Below are 25,346 nucleotides of genomic sequence, written 5' to 3' on the forward strand. Positions count from 1 at the left end.
CACAGCAGATCATCGGTACCCAGACAGCTGCAAAGAACCTAAGAGGCTTCAGTGAGCAGGGTTGTCTTATACACCGTATTTTGAAAACCAGTGCAGAAAGTTCTACAGGAAGGTGAACTGAGTTCCAGGATGCTCTTGCAATAGCTACAAGATGTCATACTGGGGTGGAGCACACATGTGCAAAGCAGCCACAACTGCAGCAGCTCTTTGAGTGAGCCCTTGGTAGAAGTCAGGTGGGAACAATGCTCCAAGATGACTCTTGGTAATGGAGTCTGAAGGCTTCGACTAACACTTTGAATGGAAAGGAAGCAACAGAGCTGAGACGGCTCTTATCCATATAAGATATGTATAAAAGGAGTGGAGGTGGTGGCAACGTCAGCTTCGCGCCCAGCGCTGGCATGTGAGCAAGCAAAACTGGGCTCCCAGTTCAAGCTCCCCTTTCTGCTCCCTCTGTGAGGGCATCAGGCTGAAGAAAGCTGCAAAGGCAGAAGGTGACAAACCTCAAGGAAGCCCATGGTCTCTCAACTGCTGATCAGTACAGGCAAACATCTCAGAGTCCTGCTTGCCATCCGTGGGAGCAGGAGTCACTGGGCAGCAGGTCTGCAGTCACCCCTGTACTGCTCTGTGGCCCTTTCCAAGCAGCCCTAAGCTATAGAAAGAAGCGCAGAGACGGTACAAGAAAAGGATACAGCACAAGGAGTAAAAAAGAAAGCCAGAAACAACTCAACCTCGGCAAATTTTACGCATCGTAGAAGATGCTAATCACAATGCCATAATTAAAGGCTGAGCTGAGTCGTGGATCTCCAAGCCAATGCTCACCAAGATGCTCTGGGCACGCAGAACGCAGTCTGACAGCAGAAACCTTTTTCTAAGATCTAACCTCAATACTGCTGGTCAAAATACAAACCTTCTTCCCCTGGAGGAAAAAAAAAATAGAATGTATATATATAAAAATAATTTGTGTCATTACTGTGAACACATCTGCCCTATGCAAAAGGATAATTTGTGGGGTGTTTTCTTTCGGTTTAGTAATTCTGTGTATTGTTCTTATTTTGACAGTAAATATCACCTTCTTTTCTTTTTTGTACTGAATGATGGGTCCCCACTACCTGGCTTCAGGAGTGAAGAGTTAAAAGCAGAGTGGATTAATCCATGTGTTCCCAAATCGAGATAAACTGACAATTTTCGGGCAGTTCCCGTTACACTGAACGAGGTGAAATGACCCCATGGCTCTCGCCCTGCCTCAGAATAAGAGAAAGCTCATTACAGATACCGTACATATTTGGCATCACATAAAACAAGATGAAATTTCTTGGCTGCTTATTCAGGATACTTGATATTTGTGTCAACATAGCCAATGTCTTTCCTGCTATGTTATTTCCAGCTCTTATCAGCGTCTGGACATTGCCATATCATGTCTCAAGGCAAATGTAAAGCAATAGTCTAAGCAGAAGTTGAACCTTTCCCTATGCTGTCATTCTAGAAAGGAAATTCTAGAGAATTTCATTCTTTGCAATTTTAAGGATTATGTTATTACTGGTTTGGTTTTGTTTGGGTTTTTTTTATTACTAATTTTTCACTGTGACTACATCCTCTCTTCCCTTAAAAAAAAAAAAAAAAAAAAAAGATAAGGAAAAAGTTCTCTTCGCACACCCACAGCACACACTAACACCCTTGTGCTGCAGCCTGTGCCAGGCTGTAATGATGCCTCACAAATCAGCATGGTGGGCCCTCAAGGTCCCAAAAGGAATTTTTTAATCTATTTACTTATTTTTAGCACCATTAGCTTGACTAGTAGCCAGGCAAATTTGAGCCGTTCCGAGTGCTCTGCCCATTGCAAGGAATTTTGGGAGCATCACCTCTGAAGGTCAGTAGTCGTTGAATACTGATGAACCCCCAGAGCTCTACCCATCTGAAGTGGGTTGTGAGGAGCAAGTCGTGGTAGATCAGAGCAGCCACAAACCATGCTTTTCTCATTAACCAAAGCACCTCCTAGGTTTTTCCCCAAATGTTTGAGATATCCTTCTGCGTGTTTAACATGATTTACAGTGTGCTAATGATACAGAAGGTTTTTATTACTGCTACCACCAACGTAACAGCTGACGATGCACTGGTTGCACATTTGAAACATACCCTGCCCCCAGACAGCTCACATTAACCTTGGAAAAGTATTGGTTAAGGCGCTATTAACTTTCTGTAAAGTTGCTTTGCTTTCTTAGGTAAACAAGTTCTCTGTCAAACAACTCTGAACCGGGAGGAGAAAGATGGTATGGCGTTGACTGCCACCAAAACACTCATCTATTAAAATATGTTGCATACTAGCATTGTCAGTTAGTTGTTTGATAAGATGCTCTCACACAGTTCGGATTGGTAAATGCAAAAGACATTACAAGTGGCAGTATTCCCTGCGGGGTGTTCCCAGCAAAAGGTTAAAGCTAGACCACTGCATTTCTATTTCAGAGGGACCCAGTGGAACTCCCTCCCATGGGCTCTTGTCCCCCACCCTCAGTGGCCATCCAGAGGGAGGATGATGCTGACCAGAGCAGCAGCAGCAGCTGGGTCACGAGAAGCAGAGTCAGGAGAGGTGACCACTGACAGCCAGGTTGCCTCCAACCCAACCCAAAATGAAACTTCTTCCCAAATCCCAGCAGATTTGGGAAGTTTCCCCATCCTCTTTCTCTTTACCTGGGCGATGAGTGCAACAACTTCAATCCTGCTACCAACAAGCTTTTCCGCTAGCCAAAAACAATCATAAGAGACGTGTATCCCCCAAATAGGGCTTATGTGTTACCACCACGCTGTGGAGACTAACCCCAGTCACAGAGGGCTGATTTGCTCGCACAGAGTGCCCTGGAGTACACACAACTCATCAGAAGAAGTATAAGGAAGGAATAACTCGGGAAATGAACTCTTCTCGCCACAGACTTTTTTTCCCCCACCCACAGCACCCTCAACAATGCTGCTGGCAGTCACAGTCCACACTTTATGCCACACCAAAAAAAAAAAAAAAAAAAAAAAGTGCAAGCAGTGGAAGTGAACACTTCCCATCCAACCTAAATACATAACTGCTGTTACCAGGCATGTAATGACTACACCCTTAAATAATTAAAAATTTCCAAGGCAACATAGGTACACCAGGAAGTAAAGGTCACTACCAGATGTCCTGGCAAGCCACAGTGACGGAGTGGTCACCAGGCTTTAAGGTACACAACTATGGGGGAAGCCACCTGCTGCTCTCCACAGCACTCTTCAGGAAAAAACACATTGCTAGTGAGAGTACAGGTAATTCAACAGAACAGCAGGTCACAACAGAACAGCTTCAAGGAAAAGTCCTTTTCCCCCACCACTTATGGGTATCGAGCACAAGACACATCTAATAAGCATCCAGCAATGAGGTGGGTTTTTTCTTACACAATGCTGACTGCTCCCAAGGACTGCGTGTAAAGGCCCTGTCATGAAGGGTTGGTTATGTTAATTCACACTCCATTAAAGTTTAGGCATATCAAACCCAGCCCCATTTTATTCTTGAATATCACCTGGAACCAGTTTTGGGGCTCTGCCGCTCCAGTAGCTTGGGCCAAGGTGGAAAGTCATCTTCACTGTGTACTGCCCACTCCATACAAGACAGATGATTCCCCAGCTTCCCTCAGTCTGCGTTTGGACCAAGATACCCTGGACCCTGTCCTGACTCATCTTCTTCCCCACCAGTATTTCCTCCTGCTTTCTTCACTGCGTTATCTTATAACCCCCTAGTTCCCACGGGCTCTTAACTCCTGAGCCTGAAAACAGAGCCAAGAATGGAGGACACAGGGCTACATTTTATCTAGACAGGATACGTCCTTGAAACTGGGATTTACACACAAATGAATGTTATTTTTCCTATCTATATAAATGTGGGTTTGGGGGTATTTCTTTTGCTAACGCTCCACTTGCAGTTTGCCAGCACAACATGTTTGCCACCAGGAAAACCTGGCTGCTTTTGAGACTCTCTAAGACTACCAAAGGCAGGAAAGGCAGAGGAGGAGCCATTCTCTCTGAAACATCTGAGCTGGCCTTAAAATCCAAAGCATGGTTTGTGAGGTTAAATGCCCTCACACCCACATTTCCAGTGGAGTGGAATCCTGAACACCATGATCTGTTTGAGTTTCAGGGACAGAGCCCAGTGTTTCTCCCCAGCTCTGCACCTCTGCTCCCACCTGGGAATGACCTATGGCTGCCACCACCCAGCGTGGCCAGTCCCGCTCAGCATCTATAATGATACCTCTCACTCAAACACACAGTCATAAAGTCTGCTCAAATAAATATTTTAATCATGTTTGTGTAATCAAGGGCAGGACACCTGAAGTAGCTTTTTTTCCCTTGCATTTTCAGAGGTATGAGGCGCTTCCAGCCTCTCTGTGTTTCAGTGCAGGTACACAAGCACACACGGTCCCACTGAGAAGGGGATGCTTCACTGATGCTTTTAGATATCTGCCACTCGTTAATCATGCTTTGTTTTGAATATTTGGAGGTATCAGATCAACATGCTCCTGGACCCCAGGATCAAGGCATACTGCATTTGACAGGGTAACATGTTTACAAGTGCTACAGCATATTACGTGAAGGGAATTACTGTCATGCTCTGAGCTGGGTTTTATCAGCAGAACTTTACTGCTCAGTTAAGCAAAATCCCTCATCATCTAACCTGGGCTGAGACAGATGGGGCAGGTCTAATGCCATCTTAAGAAACTTGCAATTTAAATGAAAAGCACGCCAGCTCCCTGGCTTACTGTTGGAAAAGCAAGAATTAATTTTGCTCGCTCTTCCTTCCCAGCGCATCGCAAACACCTTCACAAACCTATTGCTTATCCTGAGACCTCAAATCACTACCTTTCACTAACAGAAAACAAAGAGAAAAACCCAGTGCTCATCAGAGAACGATTTCAGAAATGGAGGAATCTGACCCCACCTGCTGCCGGGCCAGATCTGTATCCCAGGCACTGGAGTCCCAACGCTCTCCGGGCAAATGGCTTCGGCTCTGCCTGCCACTTAGAGGTTAGCAGAAGCAGTAATTTGTTTGCTGTGATAGCAGACCTGGTAAGACAAAGTTGTGTTATGCGATGACAATATACTGTCTCCTCCTAAAAGGAGATCTCTGCTTGGAACAAAACTAAAGCAGCATCCTTCTTCCACACTCCCCCATCCTGCAAGCCCTACAATATCAGCATGGTATTTGAAAGGGCTCTGCTCTGCCCTCATCCTCTTTCCTACCTGTAAGACATCCTACACATTAAAAAAGGGACATAATGATACCTGTGCTAATAATTTTGCATCTAAATTTCTGAGGGTTTCTATTACAATTCACTCTTCTCTGTATTCCTAAGAAGGGCAAGAAAACCATCACTTTAAAAATTACAAGCTTTAAGAACTATGACAATAGCACACAAAATGGAATAAAACACAGTGCCTTCACTTTCAGGTGTCATGGCTTAGCAAGGTCAAAAGTGAACATCATTCACAACCATGAGTATTAAGAGATGTTTTCTTCGCAACTGCACACACACACACAAAAAAAAAGGCGGCTCTGTATTATAAATAGTTATCAGCAATACAGAGAGCAAAGGATGGTCAAGCAGATAGGACTCATGACACTTGGCTTTTACATTTTACCTTGAAAAGCCTCAACTGCATGAGTAGCATGCATGAGGGACATCCACTCCCCTAATACCTGATGGCCAAGACCAAGCGCTGGGGATCAAACAGACATCGCCTGCACGAGAGGAGGTGACCAAGTGTTGCTGCTGCGAGCCACAGAGACCACCACAAACACACACATCCACGCTTGCAGCAGAACATCAGGTCTGTGAACTCACGTGGTGGGGAACCAGCACAGGGTGCAGCAGAACAGATGGAACACGAGCAGCTCCAGGTGGGGCTTATGCTGGGACAAGTCATGGTCTGGGGTCAGCAGCCCTTTGCTGTGGAGCCACCTCTCAATGGGGTGTGAGCCCTCAGCAGTGGCCAGGAGAAGCCTGTGCACGGCTCCTGTCCAGGCTGGAGCACACTGACCCAGAGCTGCTCAGTCACAGCAGAGTCCTCTCTGGTCAAGTGTTGCTGCACACCACTCCCCGATGCACCCCGTAGCACCCGTATGATCCAGATGTTCCCTTATCTGGAACATCGAAGGTCCCCTTCAGTGCTGAGGCAGCACAGCACACAGATCCCCCTACCCACCTCCCCTTCCCCAAAGGCAACATGTGCACGTGCCTTTCCCCTCGCACGAGGAAGGTGCACAACTTGCAGGCGCTACACTGCGTTTTGTAATGAGGGAGCAAGCCCGGACCCTGCCTTGCTGACACCTCGTGCTGGCAAGATAACGCTTCTCCATCCCCGAGCCTTATCTCAACCCAAGTAACGCCGCATTCGCCTTGCGGCAAGCTATAAATAGGGCAGCTTATCGGAAACTCAACAAAAATAAATGCTAGCTACTGATGGTTGACCCGGGGCACTAGAATAAAATTCGGAAGGCACCAACTGTGTTTAGTTAGGATTAATCAGGCATGAGATGCAAAGCTTTAGCCTCTTACTGAGTTGCCAGAATAAGGAATGAGCACAATATTTTTCTCAGGTTTCCCAAGGGTCTCCATGTGAATGGCCACAAGGTTACAGTTGTTTCAATTAAAGATAGTGACTATCAGGAGAAGTCTGGCCAAAACCTTCCAAGTTCAAAGAAAGTACAAGAACAAAGAATTCAGACAACCTGTATTAAAATGGGGAAGAAAAAAAACCCAAACAAACCACCCAAAAAAAACCCCCACCAACAAAACAACACACTGAAATGCAGGAAACCACTGCCACTTCTCCTTCACCTCCACCATTTCAACCCCCACTGAAAACTTCCACGCTGCTGATTTTGTGTTGAGGATATCCTACACATCATCCAAACTCTATTGCAGCTTTCATTCCCATCTAAGTGGGTGGGTTTTTTCCGTTCTTATTCTCCTGGTTTCTGGTATTTCTAACATTTCAGAAGCTGGGTTAGTGCCTGTAAATTTTTTTGTCTTCCATCCAACTCATTCACTCTCACAATATTATTTGCTTGATAGGAACTCATTCCATAGGTGCGTACAAATACCACTGTGCAAGGAATTAGTCAATATATGTCTACCAGATTCTGTATTGTATTAAAGCAAAAGCCTGCAAAAAAAAGGGGAAACGCCATTACACAGAAACCCTGATTTCCAATATGAGGCTTAAAAAGCAGTAACTTATTTTCTCAGACAACCAACAATTTAAGCTTCACGCTCCTAATCAGGACACTGAGTTCTCATGGATGGAAAGCTGACTGACATCTGCTAACAATTCCTCTACCTTGGGTCATCAAAGCATCAGGCTATCACCTGGACACGACTAGGGACTGATTTTTACCAAATTCATTTCAATCTCCTACTATCTGTTGCAGGTATTGTGCAGGTGACCATAACCACACACCACCACAAGGATGGGCAAACAGTTATTACCTGATTTTAGAGGAAGGCAGAGAAGAAAAGCCAACCAATCTGCCAAAGGTCAGAGAGTAAGTTGGCAGCAGACACAGAGCCTCTGCATTCCAGAGCAATGAGCTGCTGGGATGAATCACAGGTATCTTCAAGTCAGGTGAGGAACTGTCACGTTCCTTCAGAAAAAAAGACCTGGATGCATTTTCCAACATACACACCGCAAAGCGCCGTTCAAACAGGCCCAGCTGCGACGCAGAGATTAGGGGCCAAGCCTCGAGGTTGCTGTTACACAAGGGAACCTCACCAAACCCACCCATTTCCAAAGTGGGGTTTGCAAGGGCTAGGCTTGCATTTGCAACCACCTGCGTATTTATTCTTCCTGTGGAGGGGCATGTGTGCTTGTCTGCAATTCTGAACTGACCTTTTAGCACAAGGCAACACAAAACCCTAGATGACTGCAGAGAATCCTCGCATGCTGCAGCTTATGGGGCCACAGCTGCAAATGCATCTTTACTGGTGAGAACCATGCTGATCTACCTCCTAAACACCTGTGCATCAGCTGGAAACCTCTCTCCATCCCTGTGACCATGCACATCTGGAGACCAGCCCTCACCTCCAGCCAGATGTGCGAGGAAAGACTTCTGTATGTCATTTGCCCACCCCAGATAAGAAGCTTGTGTCAGGCGCAGATCATCCAGTTTCTCTCAACAATGTTCATTTACCTTCACGACCAATTAGCTGCACCATCGTTAGTTCCCTGCTCTGTTCAGTTGACTCCTCCTGCAGCGACCATCTCGGGACCCTGGTGACACACTTGCCACGAAGCCGCATCACGGCTCCAACGGTCACACAAAAGTGCCACCACTGACCAAGGTGCCCAGTTACCTTAACGCAGTCAAAACAGTCAATTTAAGTGAATCCTCCACTAAAAGATTTCAGTGAAAGCTTCTGGCAACATTTACGACAGGATCTGGCTCACCACGGACGATAGTGATGAGGTGCAATTATTTTTCAAGTGCAAAATGAACTTGAAAATAGCCCCCTCAGAACTCTGAATCTGTCCATTCCCCGTCCTCCCCCAAAATGTATCAACAAACCAAACCTGCTAATTTCATTCATGACAGAGTTTTCTTTCCCTGACTGGAGGAATCCAGTCTACCCAGCAAAACTTAATGGAAATCATTCAATCAGAACATGGATCTCCTTCCTTTACCGGGACGTTATCAAGCAGATAGGTTTGCTTTGACCAATTTTGCAGTATATATTCCTTTTCTAATACATTACACAGGCATCAAACATCAAGAAAAGTACAGCAGAAAATAACTTGGTCTGATATTTTTCTAATAAAACAATTTCCCAACAAATTTAAAGCACAAAATTAAGCTCTTACTATATATAACTGAAAAAATATTTGAGCTTAAGACAGCTTCAGAATAGCAAAAAAAGAGAGGATAAAGCTAGTCCTCCCATCAATATTATTCTTAAATACCTTATTGTAACAGCTTGATCTATTTTTAGAAGAAATTGAAAAAAAAAAAAAATGTATTCATGTACTTAACCTGAGAAACAATCTGCATCCAAGTGGGAGATCACTGTCATTAGTGAAAACAAAAGCCTTCCATACATCACTTAACCAATGCACATGATACGCTGACAACTCACAATCTTCAAGACCTTCATTAGTACCACGACAGCATGACTGTCTATGAGCAGGACTACACATGATTAATGAAGGCAAGTTTTGACCTAAATTTCACCCATGCTTTGGTCTTCAGTGCAGCCTGGAGAACTGCTACAACAGCCTACGAAGAGTTCCTCTCTCCAATGGAAAAAGGCAGTCCTTGAATTCCACTGTACACAATTCACTAGCAAGAACTGTAACAGCTAAAAAAATAGCTAGCAAAGTATCATTAAAATGTGCAGTACATTTACTCTGTATATTACAATTACAGTTCCAAATCAATGATTCCAAAACCTTTTATTAGATCATAAAAACTTAAGACTAGCTTTTAATGAAATCTCTAATCAGATATGAATGAATCATCTGATATGACACAATTTCTTGAATGAAAAACAGATGGAAAAGTAGTAACGACTGAGTGGTTTAAATCACATGATAATAGTTAAGCCAAAGGGAGCAGATATGTAATCATAAGCACGAGTTTCAAGTTAAAGGACACACCAGCTTAAGGTAGATCTCAGATCAAGGCATTCAAGGGGCAAGTGCCAAGCCAGCACCAACCCATACCGGTAAATAGATGGCTTTAGTGTGAATGAACTTACTACGGCATCTGAGGCACAGAAATGCTGATTTCACAGTTGCTCGGTGGCAGGACGAACAAGGCGGCGATCGAGGAGGACATCCCTGCACAGCCCTCTTTGAGAAGTCTGGAGAGTCTGTGCTTTAGCAAAGCATGGGCACGCAGAAGGAAACCATGCCGGCAAAGCTGAAGAGCTCACGCTGCAATCCAGCTTTCAAAAGACCCTGTATGTTGAAGGCAACATCCCATCTTTCAGGACTTAAGAATTCAGAACAAAGTTAAACCATTACACGTCGGCAGCAGTCTTGCATTAACTCAGCGCGTCAGTGTTGCTAGGGCTTTTCAGCTTGAAGTAGCTTGGTTACAATTTCTGTTTGTATACTTGGTGAATTATGTCTCAGACTAAATCGTTTTGGGGTTTGGAGCAGGCTTTCTGGGGCAAGGAGAGGGGAAGAGACAAAAAGGGAGAGGAAAGGTCTGTTTAATCAACCGACAGCAATTCTCCAGGTCAGCATCTGGAGACTGTTACATTATTTTAGGCGTCACTGCACAAGCCATTCACCTGATATTCCCTCCACCGCCCAAAGACAAAGCAGAGTCAAATATAGCCCTGAAAATCAATACACGCTGTGGAAGAGCCTCAAGCATCTTTATAAATGTATCTCGTGTCAGGCGAGGAATTCCTAAAATCCTAGGAACGCAGGTGGCTGCTCAGAACAGACCTGTAGCATCTATTTCCCCTTCAGCAATAAACTACCCGGAGTTAAGTTTGGCATAAAGCACTCTGGGGAGCTCCGTAGCACAGAGCACACCAACGAAAAGGGAACGCGGACCAAAGCAAACATGCTGCTAACAAACCAGTCCTCCGCAACGCCTCCACCCTCATCCTCCAGCTAACACATCCATCTAGCAGGCATCAGGAGAAGCTGATGGAAAAGGGGAGTGGAGTACAGGGTGTGTTGGACCACCCCAGCCACAGGACAAGCGATAGTTTGAAAAGGTGAGGGAATTACAAATAAGATAAAATAACAACACAACAAAGATTTCATCTGGATTAGCTCTCCAGGGTTGCAGACACAGGTAAAAACATCCAGAGTGGAAACACACACCACAAACAAGACACGGCACAGTCACCGAAAGATCACATCACAGAATTTTTTCACCAAGAAATGCCTCAATCTGTGATCAACTTTCCATGAAATATTTATCACTTTCCATTCATTTCACGGTACTGTTATTTTTAGAAGAGCCAGAAGCAATGGGAACAGATTACTGATTAACAATTCAAGGGAGCCTTTAAATGTCTGCTCATACCATGCCATCTCCTCCTTCCCTAAGAAGTCAAAGTTTAATGTAAATACCATCTTGCATTCAAAGACTCTTCCCTCCATCACCTGCTTTTAGATAAAAGCAAAAGCACAAAACAACCTTTCCTTTGGTAGAGACTCTGTGAGAATTATCATTTTTGAAAATAACACTTTGTGAACAGTCAGAACTAAGCAAATCCAGTGAAACCTATAGTTGATCAGTGTGAATTAATAAACTAAACAAGGTGAGGGAAGAATAAAGAAAAATAGCAAGTTGGGTCTTGCAGTAAAGCAAACTTTCCTGCCAGTTACCTTTCATCTAAGAAAACAGCTCTGTATTCAAGCGCTTAAGATTTAAGTGCTGCTTTCAGCTTTTAAGAGGAACAAGTTGTTAATAATTCATCCCACCTCCTCCGTTTAATAACCATTTCCTCGTGGGTAAGAAAGGAGGTGACAGCTAAATATTTTTTTCAGAGACAAAACAGAGTTCAGGAGCTGTGGGCTCCTGCTCTTCCCACCCCACAGGACCAGAACACCCACGTTCTGGGCAGATGACAAAGCAGTACCCACTCCAGCAAACCCACCTCAGGAAGACAAGTGGCTTAATCCCTTGCAGAATGAAGACTCTGGAGTTCAGGCAAGAGATGGTGCCTCACCAGGCTGGCCAGAAAGTTCACCCCTCTTGCATACATCCCTACACACGCACACAACCCTGCAAAAGGCACGTACTGATGGAGAGTTGAAGAGTCATTAAATTATCCTATGACCGTGACCAACAAAACCTGAGTTTGGGTGCAATGTTCGTCCAGCAAAGGCGTCCTGAAGCTTGAACTTCCCTGCTACTCTGCAGGGAGCTGCCAGAGTTTCCAGGTGTGGCAATTCCCTCCCTCGTCCTGCACAAATAACCCCAGATTTGCTGACCACGTTCTGGACGTGCTGCAAAAGGGTTTTTATGAAAGCACAACAATACAGCAAATCATGCGTGGAAATCTCAGAGCTGGCTGAAGCGTTATGCAAAGCTTTCCTTGCCGAGCATTGGGTTAAGATGAGCTTTAGTAGCACCTCTAGCTGGTAAAACACTTTTATTATCATTGCCTGGGCTACATTTTGCAGTCTAGCTTAGGGTTGAAAATAATACCTCCTGCAGTAAATACAAGGTTAACTTTATTTTAACCATCGAGGCTCTAAGCTACACTAACCTGCCATTTCTCCGCTACCTTATGCCAGAGCATCTAAATGGTGGCAAAATTAATATACCAAGCCTGACAAAAACAGCTGCAGCTTTTAAATAAGGTAACAGTAGGACTATAACCAAACAACTATTTAATTTGCTTAGTGTATGGTTGTGACATTAAAACGGTTTCTCATGAACTCAATGATAATTTGGGGGTTTGGGGTGGGTTTCCCCCCACCTCCAGACTCCACAGAGAATAGATCAGGGTATTTTTTACATTAAAGGATTAGATTTTCCGTGTGTGAGCTGTACTTCTGGGGCACAATAAAACCATACGCCGTTCCTGTACTAACACGTCCCAGTGTGAACAAGGACGAACAGGCTCCTGTCTGTGGAGGCGCAAGCCTGTCGGGAGCCCCAAATCCTAACTGACCAGCCAGCAATCTGAACCTGCTTCAAAGCCCCACTGCGCCACGCTGATTCGGTACCTTTCTGAAGGAGCTTTAGAAGTAGACACACTACAGAAAGCAGGCAAGTATCTGAAAACACGGTGCAGTGAGAGGGCATCCTGTTCCTTTGAAAGGATAAATTAACAAAGGCATGGTATTCGGCTCCGTTAGACCAACTGGACTACCACTCCTTCCTCTTAGAGACAGGGATTAATCTCCAATTTCAAAAGCCTGTAAAATCGTGTAACAATATTAGTCTAGAGGCTCTTGCAAACCATTTATTCACACATACATCAACATTTTTTTCAAATGAATGTGGAAGTGAGACTGGTTAATTAGATCCAGAACGAAGAAAAAGCAGGGAGCTGAAATCTCATGCATAATCTTCTGGCTGCCCCTGCTCTTGCCAGTGTTGGATCCAGCAGAGCCCCGGTACCATACTGGAAGAGCCACCCCAAGGGCTGAGCAGCAGCACTGGAGCAGATACCGCAGCAGGAGGTCCATGTAGGCAGCGGCATGGATGGAGAGCAAGAGGGCAGCCACGTCAGGAAGAGCCGCTTCAGGCAGCTTAATGCAGAAGATGCAGCGGCTCATCACCACCATTAGGATATCCCCAGTCAAGCCCCTGTTGCCCTTCTAGCAACTGCTCAGCAGCAGCCACCCCCTATGCTTTGTTTAACCCACCAACTCCTAGCGTTTTGCAGCAGACTACTATCAACCCTCAAAAACTCATCAGAAAACCACCACTGATTGCTAACATGCACGACAGCCTCACAGACCGCCAGTGGGCTCCCACACAGCTGGAGAACAATCTCAAAAAGGCATTCCACCTGCTCCACAACAGCAACCAGAGAGAGGTCTTCACCTACGGGGCAAGAAGCCCAGTTTCTTCCTCCTCGTACCATGCATGTGCATGCTGCAATGGGTATGTCCCAATGCAAACTATTTGTAAGCTGCCATCAACCACAGCAATGTTAGATGATTTCATTATTACTTTTATCACAACTTGGGAACGCATCCCTGAAAAGCCAATGGAAATGCTATGGGAAGGGGAATTTCTTTCCTAATATAGTAATTGTACCATACACAGATATCGCCAGGACTTCATATTAGGCCATGACCAACGCACTGGGGAAACACGGCTGGTTGGTTGAGACTGTTCATCCCAATTTGCAGTTTTATTACATAAAGTTTAAAAAGGGCCAGTTTCCACCTTATTTATTTCTAGCATTTTACTTCTATATCACAGCTATAAAGCTGTTTTCACATTTCTAATACTAAGGAAATTACTTAAGATTGTTTTGTAGCAAAGTGAGCAATTATAAACTTTATACTAACAAGAAAAAATGAAAATACTTACAGGAGGTAGTTATCTGAAGTACCATAAACACAGCCTTATAAAGAAAGAAAAATCATTCCACAAAGTATGCTTAATGAAGTTCTATTTGATTAACCTCAAGGATGGTAGCAACAGCACACAAGTGATGTTTTTATCAGGATTATCTGGGTATTTACACAAATTGAGATCTTTAAGGCTGCCCCCCCCAGCTTTGCACTATGGAAAAGGCATAGAATATCTCAGTTCAAAAACACAGGAAGAAAAAGTAAGAGGACAAGAGAGCTCTGTGCTTCCCTCCTTACATAGGAATCACTGCCCTTATGCAGACTACAGCTAAGTTTAGTGCTAAAAAGAAGAAAAATACTTTTAAGGACACAAATACTTAAAAAGCAGTATACAAACTTGTGGGACAATTCCTTCCAGTGGCAACCTCTGTGCTCGTGCATCCAAGAATCTTTCTCTGCTGTTAACCATGGCTACTGAATCATCATGAGATTTTTTCCCATGTAACGTGAAGTGAAAAATAATGTGTAGTCCTTGATCTGAAGATCTTCGAATTCGGCAAGTAAAGGTTAAGGAAAAGCAACATCACATAATAATCGCAACAATTTATTCCCTTTCCTCCCCGGGCCAAAGAAGCAGTAATATTCTGAACCCAAAAAGCAGAAAGCAGCATTATCAAACAGATTATTTTATTCCTGTGTGAGATGTGGGTTGTGGGGGTTTTGTCTTGTGTTACTCCTACAAGTAACTAAGAAATTCAGAAGCACCAATTATAAGTGATACATTTGTAAAAAGAGAAAATACTTTCCTTCCTCAAATTAATCCTTAATTTATGCAAAAAGAAGATAGGAATCATTTTCCCAAAAAACACACCTGGCTGATGACTGAACTCCATTGTACTCAACCCAATTCACTCCTAAAACCATTTCATAAAAGTGATCTAAATATTTCTGTTTTATAGTTGAGATGCTTCCGCGGGACCACACAGGTTTAGGGCCTCGTATTGTACATCCCTTTCTCACCTTTTTACATCAGAGAAGAACAGCTAACAAGGATCAAACCCCTTCTTCATTTGGATGATAGTGAAGAGAAACGTTTTGGTTTCCGACCAACACACCGCAACGGTTTTATCTTACATAGAAATGCAGTTCTGGGGATAAAGGTTCATCATCCACTCAAGTTTATTCAACGTGAGGGGTACAAAACAATTGCTTTACCATGACCAGGACGGGATAAGGTTATAAACTAACTATCCCAGGAAGTGATTAAGCATATTTTTTTTCTTGAAGCTGTTTTTCAACACCATTATTTCAGCCATGCCTGAGACTTGGAACAACACCCCACAAACCCACACACAACTTGTTTTTCCAGAGCAATACTTGGTGTTACTTCTCCTTTCTTCTCTCAGAAGAATCTGCAGCAAATTGCTAAAGGTAGTAACGATAAAATACAGACATGACAATCATTTGCCCAAGTGGGTAACTCTCTCAATGTGACAGCAATTTTTAACAGTCATTTTAAAAACCCACCAGGATACATAGGTATAGGCAGGCACCACACCTGAAAGCCAGATGATGCGCCACTTCCAAGATCAGTGAAATTTGTTTGCATTTCCAAATGTGCCAAAACATCTAATTACCGTTCTGGAAATCAAAATATAAGACAGACATTTCCAGCCCATGTACTCACTGCAGGGCTGAAATGATTTCTCCAAAATTTAGCAGAAACTGAGTAAGCGTTGGGACTTGAGTGAAAAGTACCGGGGTGAGCACTCTCCAGAGTCAATGTCACATCTAGCATAAGGTCACATTTTCATTCCCAGTCGGTCCTACCCTTCGCCTGTTACATGCACAACCAGCCTGAGCTTTCCAGCATGAGGCAGAAATTCCCGTGGCTCAAATGCTGGCAGAAGTCCTTCAACAAAGAGACGTCGCTGCCTATCTCACATCCCACCCACTCTGCATGAGCACAGCACCCCAGAGACGGCCAGCTGTTTATTTTTTCAGTAGGCATACAGGTGAGCTATTAAAAATACTCAAAATGGAGTCCAAACAGTAAGAATTCCATAAATCCTGTATGAGTCCGTAACACCTTCAAAAAGCCTCCTTCAGGTTACCCAAGCTGTTAACCAGCATCAGCCTTTGTCCTGAAATGCCTCAGAAGGAAACATCAAACCTAACAAGCATCAACAAAAATAAATAAAGAAAGAAAACGAAACCCAAACAAACAAACAAAAAAAGCCCAAACAAAAATGAAAATGAGAGTAAAAGACTAAACCCCACCACATCCACAATACTGGCCATTGATCTACTGACAGAAAAGAGGACTGTGACTCCACTTGTGCGAAGCCACAGAATGCAGTCCAGCACACTGACACAAAGTAAGTTTAAGCTGACCTGTGTTACCACAGTAGACTTAAAATGAGAATCTCTCTCAGGGTTAGGGAAATACAACCTCCCTTACCTGACAGACAAGTTTTGGAGCACACTGAGGGAAGAGAGATTTCTCAGAATCCAAAGCCACACACTTGCACCTGGGAAACAAGGATCTCTTCCTTTTTTTTTTTTTCCCCCCCCCCCAACACAACAGCTCTACCTCCTTAAAACTTTCTTTCCCCAGATACACGTTTAAGTCCACAAAAATCTAGGTTAGGTCACAGCCCTTTTCCACCCACCCACCCCCAATCTACTGAAATTGTTTTGAATAAGCTTCGTTTACATTTTTCTAACTTGCATTACCAGAAGGGCTTAGATCTTCTGCAAGATCTCTTCCTTAATATAAAAGGACCTAAAGGCATTTTGGACGGCAACAAAGAAGGGAAAGTTGGGGTTTTGGAAAACTCGAGCTCCTACCTAGAAAGTAGATAATGCTTCATATAGCCTATCATCCCTAGTATAAATATCTCTACCTGTTCACACCTGGAAACAAAACACTTTTGGAAGAAAGAAGGAAGAAACACAAAAGACAGCAGCAGAGCGCTTTCTATAGCATTTTGTGTTTTGTGACCAAAACTTCGGTTTCCATCACCTGAAGTGCTGCAATTGTGAGCCGTAAGATCTCTCTCAGCTGCGTGAGTAGCAGACAGTCTCCATACAAACACTGTGTCATACCAGAAGGACCAGACCCAAGAAATACCATAGCAGGATCATCAAAAGGCAAGAAAAGCAAACAGCCCAAAGCCCAGCATGATACGCTTTGATCAGCCTGTGTTTGGCTCCTCATTTCAATACAAGGAGGTTTCTCCTTAATGGGAGCAGCAACTCAAAAACCTACTTTGCTGCACGGTGCTCCTTTTAGGCTGTGAAAGGACTCGTACTGCTTTGTTTTGCTGTCCTCCCCTTTCTAAGGAAAGGGAAACAACTCCAGCCAGGTGAGGCTCTCCTTAGCCCCTTGCCAAGGCAGAGGGCTGAGCTACTTCAGACTCCCAAGGCTGCTGTGCTCCATCCTTCCCCCACTCCCAAATCCCACTCACCCAGCCTGGGAAAGTAGATGTGTGCAAGTTCTAACACACTTTGTTCCAGCATTTTGCATTTGCATTCTGCTCTCCCACTTGCAAGAGAGAGCTGCAGAGTATTTTACTGCATTCCCAGAATAGGAACAATATTTAATAAAAGTTTCTTACCAGAGCTAGGCATGTGGTTCACTCTAGGTGGATTCAACAGCTCTACTGGCTGGTCTCTGCCAGAAAGCCCATCTGGAAAGAGAAAAAAAAGATGAAATTTTAAAAAAAAAAAAGCCAAAACACATCAACTTTTTGATTACCTGAGCTATTTTTAGACATTCCAAGCAGAAAAAAAGATCACTAACCAGTTATCAATGTAAAGCAGAAACACAAGTAGCATAAATCAATAGAAACAAGAACATTAACAGGACAGCTGTATAACAACTGCTTACACTAAAGCATAAAATAAAAGATACTGCATCCCGAATTACGCTCAGGTTTTCCAGGTCTTTAAATCCACAACTGGTACTGATCCCAATCCAAGGAAATACACATGTCAGCTTATAAACCTTACCATACAATAACTAAATTGCAATTCATTCCTTGCTCTGAGAACCGAGTGAGTTAAGACAGAAACGCAGCTCTGTGAAGCAAAGTTGAAGAATAGCTGTAATATGCCAGGGAGATGTTAAGGAAAACTGACAAATCACTGCAGGAGATTAAAATGCATAGACATGCATAACAAGCTCCATTTTGCATAAGTTTGGATTTCAGAAAGGCATTAAAAACATATTTTGTAAATGATATGCAGAAATCCATCTTGCCGAAGCAGTTCTCTATTTAAAATATTTCAAAGATTGTATCTTGCATTCAGGTACAGTTAAAACAGAAGAACACAGTACCTACTGCTGTAGACTGCCAGACCAGATTTTCTGGTCACCCATTCCCCTCCCATCTACACCCACCCCCCCGCCCCCCCAATAAAAGTGGCAGCAAAAAATGCTACATTATGTTTTCAGTACTTAGATTACGAATACTTGAATACAGAAAACTTATCTCAAACCCATTTCTTCCACTGTAAATACCTGCACCTTTGCCAGTTCCATCTCACTTGTTCTCCTCTAATGCCTTTCTGTGCTCTGTGCTGCAGCACAGATACGATCAAGCCAAACCCTGTCTGGAGACATCAAAGAAGTCACCCCATCTCTCTCGGTAAAAGCAAAGGGCAGTATTATAAAAATGTTAAGATGTCAGTAGAACATTAACACACATACCAAACAAGAAAAAAAAAAAACAACAAAAGACCAAAAAACCCATCACACTTTGTGTTCTTCTCCCTCTTTTCTCCATTCCAGCTTTCTGTAGAGAAAGCATAGTTGGGTCTTCTCCATCACTGGCATGGGTTTGCCTCCAGTGACCATACCCAAGGACCAGCGCAGCCTCCGGCAGTATGTCAATAAATTAAATTATAGCCATGCCGAGTTCTTCTCAGACAAGTAATATAGATTATTCACACTATAATTTTTTCGGCTTTTGGCTTGTTACTTCTAGAGCCAAGAGAGTGGCTCGCCTCTCTGTACCAGTGGCCAGCCTATGGCATCAGTGGCCAGCTGAGCTTCACCTGCGCAAGCCGCAGGGAGCAGCAAAAAAGGATGAGGCAATGGACTGAAAGGGTAGAGAAACACATCGCTATTTTAAATAACATTCAGCTATCAGCCTCTACAGATTCACATCCCAGTGGTCTCTGCAGATCAGAGTGTAAATGGATAGGGGGGAAAAAAAGAAAAAAAAAAAAAAGATCCTTCCTGGTTACTATAAATGTCAGGTTTTACAGCTTTATTTTTTTCTGTAAGACAGGCATTCGTTGTCATAGCCTTCATTAGTAATTTTTTAATTCATTGGCGAACTTCAACCCCACTTGCTGCTGAAGCTTTTGCTATGTTTCTGCACTAAATGTGCCAGCACCACCCAGGGATCATGAGCAGCTCCCAAAACTCATCACTTCAGCCTGTCAGCAGCTGAAAAAAAAAAAAAAAAAAAAAAGATAAAAATCACTCTGCTGGGCTCCCCTAGCAACGAAGTAGCAGCAGCCCCAGCTGTACCTGCATGTGCCATGGCTCGGCCGGAGAGAGCATCTGGGAAAAGGGAATGCTCAAGAGGGAAAGGCAGGAACAGCCCCAGGACTCCCACCTTTTCGTGGGGAGCGGAGTACTTTCAGGTTCTCTGCCGAGCTATTTCAGGTGAAGATGTGCCGTCAGAGGAGAAGGACCCACCTACCACACCGAGCCCTGCACCAGCAGCCCAGGTGCTCTACAAGACAAATCCAGGTCAGCTTTGACGAGAATACCCATTTTGCAGCGAGGCTGTCGGAGCAAAGGTGCGCTTCCTCATGCTAACCCCAGCAGTTTTGAACATGTGACATATTAAACCTGCACCTCCAGCAGCACAAAGCTGCTGGTAGAGGACAACTGACAAAAGCCCAGCTATCCATGGCATGAGCCCACAGCAGGCTCTCCTGCTGGCCAGACACCGTGGATGGGCACCTGGACAAAGCAGGCAACCCACGCTGATGCAGACCAAACCAAGAAATCATGTTGCCTGTGGAGTTCCTCCAGCACTGCTGTGAATTTTCAGTCTCACCAGTGCATCAGAGATCACCAAGAAAAGTGTTCGTTAGTGGGGATTTTTAAGGCTTTTTTTTTTTTTTTTAATTCTAAGAAATAAAGTACCTACATTTTTCAACTATTTAAAAAAAAAAACCAAAAAACAAAAAACAAAAACACAAACCAGCACTCCTCAATCTTTGTCTCAGAATGAGTAATAGACTAATCACAGAAGAACATTTAAGAACATCTTTTAAAGTACTGATACTTTAAACACTGGAAATGAAACCAAACGATGTAAGACCAAGGTTCTATATTTGCTGTATTGATTGATTAAAAAAAATAATTCTCTATTTGTTGGGGGGGGGGGGAGAAAGAAAGAAAAAAAAAAAAAAAAAGGTGGTTTAGCAGGAGTTACTTGTGTAAGGCACCTCTTCTCCTAAGCTACTAGTATGGATGAAAAAGGGTTAAAGTAAAACGTAAACACGCGAGCTGGCACATCACTTGTATCCTCCTGAGGGGTAAGCTACCTCACACCCCAAGCACACTAAATGCATCCACCCCGCAATTGTAACATAGCAAATATGCTATCTGCACAAGTTGTTTACCGTATTTATATTTTTTAAACCCTTTGAGTTGGAGGGTCCATACCACAATCATTTCACCCTGCTTGCTCCTGATAACCTACTGTCTTGTTTCCCAGCCCTTGTACTCTCCTCTCCCATGCAACTTGCAGACAGGTACATCACCTCTGGCTGCAGGACAAAAACCTGCACTTCCAGGCAGGCCCACGCAGCCCCTGGGATGACCCAGGATGTACCTGGGGCACCTGCATTCACTCCCACTGCAAATACACCTCCACTTCTGGAGGGGAGGGGTGGAAGCACAAGCATGCAGGTGGCTGCACAGAGGTTGCAGCGCCCATGCAGCACCAGGCATCCCCGTGCTGCAGTTCCAGGCAGCAGCCCCACAGAGGGAACCAAGCATCCCTAGCATCTCCACAGTTAATAAAACGGTGAGAAGCAAAGCAATGTTGAAGACATTTCCATTTACTCGCTTTCTAGCATCTAAAGGAGTTTTGGGTTTGCTTTTTTTATTAAAAAAAAAAATGAAGTAGCTGTAAACAAACACAAGTTCTGCTCTATTGCTCCCCATACACATGCCTTCTCTGTTACTATAGGACACCAGCAGCAGTGAAAAAGCCAGGCCCTCGGAGAGATTTCAAGCTCATTTTATACAGCTACTATGACTCACTGCAGAAGCCGCGCACATTTGAGAAGCCTGTGCTCTGTACCCAGACTGCCCCAGCCACAACTCACGTTGTCCTTTTCCCAGCAGCATCCCAACAGCTGTAGGCCAAAGCCAAAAAGTCTTCCTCCAGCCACCTCCATAAATGCAAGCAGTCTCTCTGGTTTCAGACGCCACTTGCTGTCAGGATACTGCAGGGGATTCCCCAAAATCAACACGGTTGTACACTGGGTCAGCTACTTAGGGTGAGAAATACTCTTTTGCTCTGGATTGCGGTAGTTGCACAGGATCTGTGTTACGCAAAGATGCAATGTTTCATCTATCAATGAGCTTCACTCAATAAAAAACTGAGTGTCTTGGACTCAAAACTTTGCTTCACATGCAGAGTCAGCTTGGTTTTTGTGAGCCCAAAAACAAAGAAAGAAAAAGAAAAGAAAACAGAACACAAACTTGGCTTCTCGAAGCAGTTAAGCATTCTTCTTGTCTCTTCAGCTTCCTACAACGAGCTAAAGATGCTACAAGAAGCAAAGAAATAATTTAGTCAAGAGCCTAGGTGATCAGTTTATTAGGAAAGTTAAAATAGTGCAGCATTTAATGAAGCATCATATCTACTGCCAACACAATACTGACACAGCCCCCACTCCCTAACAAAAACGAACAAACAAAACCCCAACCCAACCCAACCAAAAAAACTTAAGCCTTCTGAAAGGAGCAGAAGAGTCCCTTACACCAGTCTGAAAGAAGGCTTTAAAACCCTAACTGCGCTACACCAAATTTTGATCAATTACTAAAATCCATAACACCCAGTATACCAGGGTTCCTCCTTGTTCAGCAATACTGCTGCCCACAAAAGCGCTTACTTTGATCAATTCATTCTCTCAAACAGAGGAGCTAAACCCATGTCAAACTTTTAACGAATGATCTGTTAAAAAAATTCTAAGAACTGACAGCTGAAAGATGGAGGGGTTTGGAGGCCTAGGCTGTGATTACGTGCTTTATATGAAAGAGAAAAAAAATCCCATGTATTGCATATTCAACTGTGTTGCTTCATAGATCCTGTTGCACCATGACACTGAAGATAATCTGGTCACCTGGGGTAATCTAAGCCTCAAGAAAAGTGTGTTTTCTGCTACTGCTGCACTGGGTTTTCTTATCACCATTACTGGAGACACTCTCCTAAGCCAATCAATGTATAATTGACCTTTGTGTGACAGAGGAAAAGCAAGATGGTTTATCCCAACACTTTGAAAGCACTACCAGAGCGGTCTAGGTCTGTAAAGGCTAAAATGAATACAATCCGTTTCCTTTACAAAAAAGTTTTACCCCCACCTACTACCTTCACAAAGTGTTCAGCTCCAATCCTCTCCACTATTCACCGCATATCTACAGAGAAAGCTTTGACAATTACAGAACTAAAAGAAAAACACAGAAATTACCTGTGCCACACACAACTCTACTTTTATCCCTGTTACTGCCTAGAAGGGATCACAGGGGTGGTTTCTGCAGCTCCCAAAAAGTGGGCAGGGATGGGAAGCAGCCTGTCTTACTGCCATGGACAGACAAAGAAAGTGCGAAGAGGTCAAACCGTGCAATCATGATTTCACTCTTTTACAAACCACAAACCCCAATTTGAATAGTACTGAGACAAACCAGATTACCTACAAAATATTTCTGAGCTCTCTAGTAGCCAAATTTTTTTCCCTAAGCTACTACAAATAATTGTCAAGAAAACATCCTCTTGAATTAGTTCCGCATGAATCAACCTAAGGTTTTCACCAAAAATACCAGAAAAGCGCAGGGCTGAGTTGTCCCAGTTGTACCGGGGAGGCTGAACTGGGCAGATTAATCCCAGGGCTGACAGCAGCCGGCAGTGAAATGAATGCCTGCAGCCTGTCCGGTCCAAGATGCTCACCAGGGAAAGACAAACTGCACCATCCATCGAGCCTGCAAGGAGGCAGACACCAGCCTGTCTGATTTATGGCTTGAGTTAGAGAACATTTAGTGTAGCTTAATTTCCAGATGGGTATTTCTAGTCATTAATTAATAAGATGAAGCCATTATTCATTGATGGGAACACTTTATTTTTATCCTAGTCTGTTTCAAAGAGTTGTTTAAGTTACTTTAAAAATATAGCCAGGACAGGTTTGGAAATAGGTGGGTTTGCAGGATTTAAGCATGTTGAAAACAGCAAAACAAAGGCAAGATGGCTACAGTACCCTCCAGAATAAGACAGAAACATGCACAGATAAAAAAATTCTCAGAAAAGATGAAGCAGCAAAATGAACATCATCATCATCCAAGGCAAAGGCAAAACAGGGATGTACAGCTTTATTACCTCAAAGAAAAAAGAACCAAAAAAGAGGTTAAAGCATTCAGTGAGCTCTTAGAAAGACTGTAAGCAGCCTTACTATAATTAACTCTGATGAATTTAAAAATGCAAGGCAGAACTGGGAATGAAGTGGTTATTTAAATAGTTTTCCACGTATCCAGATCTTTCACCCTGACGCAATTCACCCTGGCCTACTTGAATACCTTGAGTAAAGTGATGAACAACCAGCATGATCTTTAAAGGACACCCAGGGTACAGGAAAACTTCTGCAGACCTATAGAAGTAAAGCTTGAAGAGAGGCAGGGGAGAAAGGCAGGAGCAAGAGGTACAGAAAATCGGCATTATTGACTAGGATTTTATTTCCTGAAAGAAAGGACAATTTCAAGAGGCAGAACAAAAACAAAACAAAAACAAAAATAATCAGGTAACAGGTAAAGCAAGATGTGAAGTTGAAGGCAGGCAAATGACTTGTTTCTCTGTCAGTTTGCCTGGCTGGCAAACTGGCAAAAAAAAAGTTATTTTACTCAAGTTATAAAAGGACACAAGCAAAAAAAAAAAAAAAAAAAACCAAACCAAAAAAACCAACCACACAAAAACAAAAAACCCCCACCAAACCAAAAAAACAACAATCCACATTGAGATTGAGAGGCTACACAGGGCACATCAGTAAGAAAATCAGGTCTTCATGAATCCCCCCAAATGAAGTACGCACCTGGTTTAAAAGGGCCCCTCAGTCATCATCTGCTTCTGGATCTACCACATGCACCGTGCTGTGGCAGTTCACAATTCACTGGTAAGAGCCATAAAGCTGCATTTAAAACTCAGGTTTGTCCTGACACCCTGGAGATCCCCCCCGTTAGAGCGTGAGATGCAGAGTTGAACGGCAAGCTGGAAAATGGATGGACACATGAGAAAAACCCTACCCACCTTAATGATGATGTTGATAATATTAACAGTCAAAAGTACAGTTAAAAATGAAAAATACCTGGCAGAACAAGGACACAACAAAGAAAAGACGAAGGACTTTACAAAACTGAGCATCCACTGTCGGGCAACAGCGCAGAAGATGTAAGTTCACTCCAGGATGCATTAGCAGGCACATATAGACAAGGCAGGGGAGGTCATTACTCAGGGATGTGACAGACTCTGCGGCCAACGTGCTGCCCTCTGGTTTAGATTCAACACCACAAGATGAATTGTAGGCAATCTAGGGAAAAACCTCTGAGAAAAGATTTTAGAAAAATGAAATAGAGGGTCCACAGAACTCGTAGTTTTTCTACCATCAGCCAGTTCTCAGCTGAGGGAAGATGACACAGTGGCCCTGAGACTCTTTCAGGATAAGCAATTACGTGCTAATGCAGCGAGTTTGAGACCTCTTGACCAAATAAATTTCTGGTCTTCCTTAGTCATATACTTTCTGGAAAACACTTCACTACATAGCAGTAATTGATTATTTCTGAGAAGACAGGGAATTATCCCTTCTGTAAGCAACAAGTCCCAAAACCTGAGACCTTGCCATTGAACTGCCAGTCCATGTCCTCCAGGCGAGGCAGCTACTGCCACTTGCCGTTCACAACTTCGGCTTCCTTTCCAAGCTGGTTTTGGAGTGGGCTTGGCACACAAATTGCAAAACCTCCAATGGACTCTACCATTCTCTATAATACAGTAGGAAACAAAAATATTGTTTCCATATTTCCAGTTCGTAGATAAGGA

The 25,346-nt window shown here is 43.5% G+C and overlaps 1 protein-coding gene across 14 annotated transcripts in view; it reads right to left on the bottom strand.

Moving 5' to 3' along the window:
* Positions 1-25,346, bottom strand: part of HDAC4 (histone deacetylase 4) — a 267,149-nt gene that overhangs the window by 145,537 nt on the left and 96,266 nt on the right. For 13 of the 14 annotated variants that reach the window (XM_037398255.1, XM_037398254.1, XM_037398252.1 and 10 more), the window contains one exon: positions 17,634-17,705. In XM_037398255.1, coding sequence (XP_037254152.1) covers positions 17,634-17,705 — 72 coding nt within the window. Of the gene's footprint in view, positions 1-17,633; positions 17,706-25,346 lie in introns of those variants that run through there. The other variant, XM_037398257.1, reaches the window with a different exon arrangement.

Source organism: Falco rusticolus, chromosome 8 (genome assembly GCF_015220075.1).
Source record: "Falco rusticolus isolate bFalRus1 chromosome 8, bFalRus1.pri, whole genome shotgun sequence".
Taxonomy (NCBI): Eukaryota; Metazoa; Chordata; class Aves; order Falconiformes; family Falconidae; genus Falco; species Falco rusticolus.